This window comes from Bactrocera latifrons, unplaced genomic scaffold, assembly GCF_001853355.1.
Source record: "Bactrocera latifrons isolate USDA-ARS-PBARC rearing strain unplaced genomic scaffold, ASM185335v1 scaffold_8, whole genome shotgun sequence".
In the NCBI taxonomy this organism is placed as follows: Eukaryota; Metazoa; Arthropoda; class Insecta; order Diptera; family Tephritidae; genus Bactrocera; species Bactrocera latifrons.
In genome coordinates this window covers 89066-99382 of record NW_017537489.1, presented here as the reverse complement: position 1 = coordinate 99382, position 10317 = coordinate 89066, and the positions used below count along the sequence as shown (strand labels likewise).

General features: G+C 38.1%; 1 protein-coding gene across 2 annotated transcripts in view; it reads left to right on the top strand.

Moving 5' to 3' along the window:
- LOC108976703 (pyrazinamidase/nicotinamidase) overlaps positions 1–4066 on the top strand; it is a 36693-nt gene extending 32627 nt beyond the window's left edge. For both annotated transcript variants that reach the window (XM_018945961.1, XM_018945962.1), the window contains exons 5-8: positions 2219–2353; positions 2530–2827; positions 2961–3103; positions 3394–4066. In XM_018945961.1, coding sequence (XP_018801506.1) covers positions 2219–2353; positions 2530–2827; positions 2961–3103; positions 3394–3513 — 696 coding nt within the window. In that variant the 3' untranslated portion in view covers positions 3514–4066. The remainder of the gene's footprint in view (positions 1–2218; positions 2354–2529; positions 2828–2960; positions 3104–3393) is intronic.
- Positions 4067–10317: the final 6251 nt, after the last annotated feature.

The following is a 10317-nucleotide window of genomic DNA, read 5'->3' as shown; positions in this document are numbered from 1 at the left end:
TATTGTGGTTCGATATCGGCGGTTGCGACAAATGAGCAGCTCTTTAGGGACGTTCTCAAAKTTTCAGATCGATATCATAGAAACTGTGGTACTAATTTGGGTATATGCTGGCAGACGAAAGACATGGCCAAATCGACTTAGATGGATTGGTGGTGGATAACCACATTTTTACTACCACCATCTCTATCTTTTAAATCTATTTAAGCCCTGAGTGCCACTGACCTTTGGGCGCATATATTTTTATACCCTTGAAACATGTTTCTATAGAGTATAATGGTTTTATTTACCGACAGTGATAATGACGGGATGATGGAGTCATGTGCAGAAGTTTACGCAAGTGAGGAAAGTTCGCTGATCGCCATTCATTTGGGAGTGGCCAGAAACGATTCTTTTACATATGGCTCAAGCAGCTCMCGACTTCCGGTTTTTGACCAAATATCCTCTGGGTGGCCTAAGAACATCCGTTTGAAGGCGAGCTAAAGTGAGAAGTCGAAATATCCCTCCCGGTGTTGTGCGCTGGGTTTGGGACTCGCCACGTAATAAAACACTAGCAATGAAAAATTTTCAACAGCCTTTTGATGAGTCGACGTTGCGAGTTTTCGAGAGAAAAGTTCTGCGAACGATCTATGCTCCTTTGCGCGTTGGCCACGGCGAATATCGCATTTGATGRAACGATGAGCGATGACRAGATATATGACGACATTGACATAGTTCAGCGAATTAAAAGGCAGTGGCTACGTTTTCTAGGTCACGTTGTCCGAATGGACGAAAACACTCCAGCACTGAAGGTATTCGACGCTGTATCTGCCGGGRTAGGCAGTGGAAGAGGAAGACCTCCACTCCGTTGGAAGGACCAAGTGGAGAAGGACCTGGCTACGCTKGGAATATCCAATTGGCGCCATGTAGCGAAAAGAAGAAACGACTGTCGCGCTGTTGTTAACTCGGCTATAATCGCGTAAGCGGTGTCTACGCCAATTAAGAAGAAGAAGATAATTACCCACAAAAACTAAGCGAAGTAGATACAAGGTTATATATACATATATGTATACATATATGATCAGGATATCGAGACGAGTTGAAATTCGGGTGACTGTCTGTCTGTCCATTCGCTCATCCGTCCATTCAAGTGTAAGTTGAGTAAAATTGAGATACCTCGATGAAACTTGATATGTGCGTTTCTTGCAAAATAAAATTACGAGTTCATGGATGGGCATAAACGGACCACTACTACGCCCACAAAATGATATAAATTAAGATATGGAACTGCAATTTAGCACAAGCACAAGCAGTAGTTAAGGACACCTATTGTCCAAAAATTTTTAAAAAGTGAGCGCGGACTTTTCAACCCCTTGTGTCCCGTATCTATGGACGCCAATACCTATGGTTGACCTTTTACCGAATATATTGCTCTATGTGTCATATTTATAAAAGAAATTTACAGAGAATGTGTTCGTGATAATAATATCTCTGTGTATCATAAATGGTTTGAGTCGAATCAATACTTCTCTGAGCCCCCATATTGGTAATATAAAGATTTTCCAACTTCCGGGTGATTTTATATCGCAGCTATCGGTCAATATTTTAGTGAACTCAATGAAAATGAGAGTACGCATTTTACTCATAACAATAAACCTTTGCGCCTAAAATGGATAAATTTGGACGAAAACTTGACCTAACCCCCTTATAACTAGTACCTGGATTGCATATACACACAGCTGTTAGTATGGTACCGGGCAGCCAAAAGTAATTCTTTAAATTTTTAGAGTGAATATTATGTTTTTTTTTTTGTGGACGCAACGCTTGCACTCATATCTAAGTTACAAGTTCGTTGAAAAATTCAGCTTACGGTCTCATGGAATTCATATTTTAATATAAAGCATACCAAGTTCTACACAGCCTTTAGCTGATAACAGCCAATTTACATCAGATTTGGTTATGAGTGGCTGTGAGTCAGTGTGCCAAAACCGGAAACGGTTGCTGCAAGTGCGTCGCGTGTCTGTCGACATGTTATTACCGAAGCACTAATGCATCAGCTTTAGCCGGGAAGTGTAAACGGAAATATGCCATTCGAGTCGCTTCCGTGCTTGTTGCTTTGACGCAATATTTTCTTTTAATATTTCGTTGYTTAGTCGCATGATTCCTAAAATTGTTTTTACATCATCATCAAACTAGTAAAGGAAGCATATTTCAAGTTTACTTTTCAACCTTCGCTCTCTAGATATTGGAGCCCATCAACAATTTGTTGGAAATCGTGGAGTTCGATGCCATTTTCTATTCGYTGGATTGGCATCCAAGCGACCATGTCTCGTTCATTGATAATGTGAAAATGCGTCCCATGGATGAGTCGTCGCCGGTAAGTTTCAAAAGTTGCAAAAGTTTCTTTAAATTTATTTTTTGAGAAAAAAACAAAAATATATATATACTATTATAATATATGTAATATTTTAATACTTGCCGAAGTCATGCTGTTGGGCATTCTTGTAAGCACATATCTTTAAGGCATCTGTACTCAACTAAATYCTCTTACAGGTCGACGCAGACTCAGCGCAAGTTTTCGATACAGTTATCTTTGCCGGCCCACCGCCGATGAAGCAACGTTTGTGGCCACGCCACTGTGTACAGGATTCGTGGGGTGCCGAGCTGCATAAGGACTTAAAAGTAGTGGATAATGGTATTAAAATTTATAAAGGCACAAATCCCGAAGTCGATTCGTATTCCGTTTTCTGGGACAATAAGAAGCTCTCTGACACAACACTGAATGCGCAGCTCAAAATGAAGGGTACAACGGATATTTATGTATGCGGACTGGCATATGATGTGTGTGTGGGTAAGCGTATGACCAGAAAAAGTAATTTAACTGATTTAAAATGTTTGTTATCTCCTTTCCACTTTCCCTTCCTCAATTCGCACATGTTTTTTTTTTTTGCTTATTTCTGATATTTTCATTCATTATTTTTCAGGTGCAACCGCTGTCGATGCCTTGTCCGTTGGCTATCGTACCATTTTGATTGACGACTGTTGTCGCGGTACTGATTTCCACGACATCGAACACACTAAAGAGAAGGTGATAAGCAACCATGGTGTCGTGGTGCACTCGAATGAGGTGAGCGCAATATTAATCGACATATATTTTTAGCTGATAAAATGGTTTCTAGTTGATATATACATATGTCTGCACATATGTACAGCATTGTAGCTTTTTAGTGACTTCAGAAAGTTTGAAGTAATTAAAAATAAGACGGGAGTTTCGAGATTGGGTTGTTTGTAGTTTTATGCCCTGAATTGGGTATATTAACTCTCCAGCGGTTCTCTCCCGTGCATCGGCCCCTGTTGCTTGTTTACGTATACTCCAACTCGAAGCCACTAAAAATATGTTTTTTTTTCTACTCCTAGGTGCGTGGCATGATCGAAGGYCGCGATCGACGCCCAGAGCTGGGCTACAAACTGGCTATGGAACTTAAGAATCCCGACTCTGCACTATCMCAGCGCAATGGCATACGTCCAATCGATTAAACATCGATTAGTTGACATATGGTAGTTAGCAAAAGACCTCTGAGGCATAAGTACAACAACAACGCAATTATTCCAGTATCCTATGAAAACGCTTAACAAAATGGCTTCAAAGGCATGCACCAGGAACATGCACTTATTCTAAATGCATATAAATGAAAGCCAGTAGAAAAAAGAAAAATTACGAGTTTCAAGCAAAAAACTCAAGCTGATGTGAGATAGAATATTTAAATGACAACAAAAATCCGAATATTTAGTAGTGGCTTAGCTTTTAATGGATTAGATTACTTAATTTATTTTAACTGATAAAAAAAAAAATAAAAAGAAAATTATTTAAATTATACAAAATAACAATAAATATATACCAACTACTTAAGAACATTGTCAAGTTCCTTCAAATAAAATCTAACGCACGTGATATTATAAATGAAACGCTTACAATTACATATAAATCCTACATTTGAGAAAATATTTAAAATGGATTTAATGAAACGAACGTAAATTGTGTTGAGTGTGAAATGAAATTGAACAAATTGAGTACAGAATAAAGCTGTTAAACAAACGAAAAGTTTATGATGAATAAAGTGTGTTTGTATTTTTCGCCGAACCGCGAGTTAAATGCAAAAACGACCGGCAAAACGCGAGAGCGCAACAGCTTGGAAGCCATTAAGCCGCTACCACTTGTGGGCAGACAACAGCAAGCTAACTTTATTTCAACAATTAGGAAAGGGTTATGTTAGAATGTAGCCAAATATTTCATACGCTTGCAAATTTTTCGAATTWCATTGATATATCTCACAGATATTTTCAATTAAAAGTTCGCTATTGGAACAGGAGTTCCCATTTGCGGTATCTGGGGCTCAAATAGTTGTAGAAAAAATTGCGTCACACCTCCGAATATAGTAAAGGGTGATCCATTTTGAGTTTCCCCACTTAAAAAAAACACTGAAGCTTCAGATTTAATGGGGAATGTTTGTTATCATTCGAAAGAACAATMTTTGGCATTTATTTTTGGAACACTATCTCTTCCAAATGTTAGTGATGGCTACGTCTCAAATGTTCTGTGTTTTTGTTTTTTGAAGTAGGGARTCTCGAAATCAATCACCCGTTATGATGTTGAGGGGCAAAACGTATCGGCGGTGCTATGTGACTCTTAAGAAGAACTAGGAGAAAAATATATTAACAGGTTTTTCAATAGGGTCGGTACAAAAGTAGACCGTTAGGGACAGCAAATGACGTCATATTTTCCCCCGCTCTTTTGACATTTCTTTTCAGTAAGGTTCGCCATATCCTAATGGAGAAATAAACGATCCAACAACGAGTCAAAATTATAAAAGTTTACTATCAAAATTTCGAAGTCAGCGGCCTCAACTTTAAGAGCACTACGTCCAGTTTGTGGTCGTCATATTCGTCCCGGTGGATCAACAATTCCGCATGTAGTGCAGAAAAAAAAAAATGAATCCGCAGACATCGTAGAAAATGCATTCGTGCCAGTGAGACAAAGAAGTGCTCGTAGTGTCGAGACCCATATCAGAATCTTACACGTCATTCTCAAGCGTTGAACAACTCTGCAACGCGTTTTGTGGCGAATTTTGCGAAAAGATCTTGGCCTACAACCTTATAAGATTAAATTGTCGCAAGAGCTGGAGCCGCTTGTGTACCAACCAACTCGTCGTATGTTCGTGAATTGAACTGAGCAACAAAATAATAAATAAATAAGCAAAATTTGCATTAGGGGTCAAGCAGCAATTCACACGTACTCTATGAGTCACCATTTCATCCCGAAAGAATTACAGTTTGGTGCAGTTTATGGGTCGGCGGCGTCATTGGGCCGTACTTCTTTCGTGATGATAAAGATCGCCACGTTACTGTGAATGGGAGGCGCCAACGCTCAATAATAACTGAATATTTTTTGCACGAATTGGATGATGCGGACTTAGATAACATGTGGTTATCAACAGGACAGCGTTACAAGCCAATTGGTCGCCTCAGTTGTGCGATTTGACGCCGTTAGAATATTTCCTGTCAATCTACAAGTACTTCAAGTCTATATACCAACAAGCCAGCGAAGATTGATGAGCTTCGAATATCGGATGTGAAATTGCAGCAGTATCGTTTTTGTTTTATTTCAACTATTTTTTGTAACGACAGATTACCTACTGACCCCTTAACATATTTTTTGTCAAAAAAGTCTTGCGGCATTTTCACTAGTTGGCGCGGAGAGCGGGTAGTTTTAGTTTGATTCGTCGCATATTTTACAGTACTACTATGGTAAAGGCAAAAATGCATCTCAAACCGCCAATAAAATTTGTGCAGTTTATTGACCCGATACAGTTTCCTTTTCCACCGCACAACGATGGTTTCAACGTTTTCGTTCTGGTGTAGAGGTGGTCGAAGATGAGCAACGCTCCGGAAGGCCTGTCGTCGAAAATTGCGATAAAATCGCTGAATTGGTTGACTGCATAGTAGCAGCCGTAGCATCGGTCAAGAGCTGGGTATGAGTCATTAAACCGTTATAAAAAAAAAATTAAAAAAAATAAATAAATAAAAATACCGCAAGACTTTTTTGACAAACTAATATCATAATATTTGTGAGTTGTGCTTCGAGTATTGGGAGCGTCCTTGCTTACAAAGGCGCCTGGATTTAACAATGAGCCTTTTATAAAAAAAAATCTCTCTGAAACTTCAARCCATATTTTGTATTTTTGATATTTCCAACATAAATATCACACACCATTAATTTTTCAACGCAAGGCTTAGGCACTGAAAAGCTATACTCTGAAGTTTAAGTCAAACTCAAAGTTATACATATTAAAAAACCAAATATTACATTATTTGAGTGCCACCATAGTAATCTTAAACAAAACACGACCATTCAATTAATCTTTCGTTATGTTTCTTTAGCGCTTAAATCTGATTGCCGTTGAGACATTTGGTATTTTGCTGTTATTGTTTTCCTAATGTGTAACTTTGTATGTGCGAAAATTTGTATTACTGACACGTTGCAGTTGGCAGTGTGCCAGTTGTTGCTCGGACTTATCGCTGGCAGATCCTTTGAGGTATCAACACAAGCTAACAGCAATGTGATATGCCTTAGAGTTGTGTTCGAGTTTAACAGTTATACGATGGCAATATTCACTACGTGTCCGCCATGTCTGCAGCTTCGGGTAAAAGAAACGATTGAGTAGCGTGGTTGTTGCATGTTGCTGTTGTTCACGGACATGCATTCAGCTACGTTGCAGCTACTTGCTGTTACACTGGTTCCTACTTGCTAGTCGTTGCTGAAACTTGAGTGTGGTGTTATTGCTAAACGTTGGACTGTGCCAAGTTTGCTGTTGTTTATGTTGTTATGTCATAAGAAATGCTGAGGACGACAGCTCAGGACGGCGTGTTGTTGTTTTCGTGTTGGTGGATTGTTGATTTAACTTTCTAGTTTCTTTGTCAAGTATCAAAATTTGTTGGCTATTGTTTTTGATGCTCGGTTATGCGGTGTTTTGGCTCTTGTTTACTGTGAAATATTGTGCAAGTTTTTGAAAATGAAATGTGATTATCCCGTGCTACAGTGTGGAAAGTGAGATTTGGTTTTAATTCAATGTCATTAATGCTTAAATTTGTAAATTGGCTGGTGACGCATTGTGTCTGTCCATTGGCAAGTCGTAGATAATTTCGTGTGCCTTRAAACCAATATAGCAACAGTTGCTACTTCGGACTGAGTAGGCAGTTGAGAAGTAAAATCCTCTCCCGCCGAAACAAAGACTAAACTCTATAGGTCACTCATTATTCCCGTCTCCTATATGATGCAGAGGCATGGACGATAACAACATCTGATGAGTCGGCAAACGAGTTTTCGAGAGAAATAAAAATAAAAAAAAACGCCTTCGATGGAACGATGAGCTGTATGAGATACATGAACTTTGCCACCTTTGACCCCCCTCTTASAAATCTCTTCAACTATTTCATTGCCATCGATGCCTTGTGACCTGTCACGAAGTAAAAGTGAAGTCGCTTGTTTCTACCGATGCTCTTCACTACTGGCCTGCTTCCTACGACACTTTKGGCCGATATGCGATACGAGGTGCCTGCCTTGATTGCTGYTTGGTTGGCTAGGTAGATGTTGACTCTGCAGTTGCCTGCAGGTGCATTAGAGGCTAGCCCAGCGGCTTTCGCAATAACGAAGACCTTAGCTTGAAATATACTACAATGGACCGGATGAGATGTTTACGAGGGCTAGCATACCTTTACGTCAACCATMTTTTTCTATGTTTACTCTGAAACTTCATTCYCTATTGAAAAGTGGGATCATGTAGTCGGTGTTTGTCCAACTGCCATTATCCATCGAACTCTGTTCTAAGGTTCTATAAGTAAATTCACTTCAGCCAGTCGTYACCCTCCCGATTTTGATGTGCTGAACACAATTACTTCCATTTTCTTCGGATTCAACACCAGCCCCGCATGCGGTTCACCTTACGGATTGTTTTATATATTTCCTTGATCATTTTAGCGCAATTCTATTCGGCTCTTATCCTTCCAGATTACAAGCCTTTTGATTCAACACTTATTGACTGGGTAGTATTCAGAATAGATTCTGTAAATTCGCTGTTGAATGCTCCAGAAATGCTCYGCAAAGACTTCCCATTAGTGCAAAGGGCGTATTCCTTAGAATCAAGAGAGCTCTATCGCTATTTATGGAGTACAGTCTCCTCTGATCTTCCGTTTGTGGACGCATATTGTGCTTTGGACAAGCTTTCTGGAGACGCTGCGGCCCTGACCTGCATATGCAAAATATTATCTAACGTTTTCAATAGGAAGAAGCTATAGGTCTAAACACTTTCGAGTAGGTTGCTTATTCAATGTGTCTTCGATACGAAAACTACCCTGGTCACTATCTATGATGCCTTAAATGTCAAATCATAGGAATGAGAGACTTGGAAGTGCCATAACTGAAAAAGAGGCTTAAATTGACAAAAAACCTTGTAGTTGAGCTTTAACACAACTTTCTTTTTGGAGCATATATTAAAACCTAATCCCTTGATTTAAATATTTGCTTAGGTCGTTGAAAGAAATGTGCGTATAACATAAATATACGAGTACATACATGCATATACTAGACATGGAGTTAAAAGTTAGTAATTGCGGTTTGTAATTTTACGCAAAYCCTAGCGTGAACAATGTGGGAAAATTGCGCCAATAAATCTGACAAAGTGCTGGAAAATGGCAAAGTCAATGCATTGYAAAGTTTGGAAGTCTACATRCATATGTACTCGTACATGTGTAAATATGTTTGAATGACTTAGGTGCAAGTTTGTGTGCATCGCCGGCTAAGTTGAAAAATGTTGGCTCTAATTTTGAATTCTAGGAACTTGTCACATGTGTACATTGTTTATAAAGGGTGGCTTATTTGGAAGAAACAAAACTTTTATTTCGAATAAGAAAAGTAAAGACTCTAATAATACTTCAGATTATTATTATTACTATATATTTTAACTCTAAATAACACCCTATATATCTTAAATGGCGCTTTGGCGAATCTATTTGCACAGCATATATCTAAAAAGTAGAAAATTGATGCTCAGTTTTGTCTAAACAAAGTTTAGATATAGAGTAGTCAAAAATAGTTTGTTCCAAAAGTATTTTAGATTAAAAAAAAATTTTGAAAACTGCTGCAAAAATATATGCAAATTTCTTGCTGTAATTTCATTTAATTCCTTTTTAAATGAAACTTTAATAAAAAAAAATGTAATAAAATAAAATTTAGTCACTGATATATATTCTTTTTAACTTTTTAGTATATATTCGAATTAGCGCGTGTGCAAATTTGTTGAAATCACCATTAAAAGTATGGTAAACTCAAATTCTTGTTTGACATAAGCACACACAGTCTTTAATCTGAGGAACCTACATACCATATATATTTATRTACGTACATCCGTTCGTACAAACAAAGTTCAATTAATCAAGTAAACACTCGCAAGCTGGGAAAACTCAAATGCCATCTTCATGTGAACATGTCTGCCGGCAACAACAACCATAATGCACCCCACAAAGCCAGACAAGTGTGCATGTACTTGTGTAAATTATGACTTAAACATATGTAGGAATACGAGCGTGTAGAGGTTAGGTTAAACAAGCGCTTTAAGCTGGTAGTCGCTTCTCGCACTCGCTGTCTGTCGCACCATGTGCTTGAAGTGAAAGTTTTTTGCATGTGAAATAATATCGATAGCAACTGAAAGTAACAGTTTAATTTGTAAGAATTTTCGGAAGGTTGGATAAAATTTAGYCGCATGTGTGGCAGAGGGAAAGTGGGGATAGGATAAATGTTATACTTTTCCGATTTATTTCATTTTCCTGGTCATTCTTATGCATTTAACGGAGGATAGTTCTGCAAAATGACATGCTACTAGTTTTTCAATTCAAGGCAGCATACCGGAATACAAAAAAATGTAAATGATTGGTTGTATGGCAGGTGTGTGATGCCATCAGGCCGATTCCAACAACGAGCAATAGAATAGGAAAAGACACCTATATTAAATTTCATTTGGATATTTCAAAAACTGATATAGAAGTTTTTATAGTCCTAAAGGATAAACTTCGCCTTAAAAATCGCTAGTTTGAATCGGCTTTAGACCCATATTCTCTTAGGCCAAGTTCTTCAGAATTATTCATTCATTCACGTGATATTTTCGTTGTTGGCTCCTCATAAATTACTTTGTTCTAACATATGTATAGTACAGTTTTAGCATACGCAAATATTTAAATTTATACTGGAATCTAAGCTATCCAACTGTACTGGTTACTTTAAATTCGAAT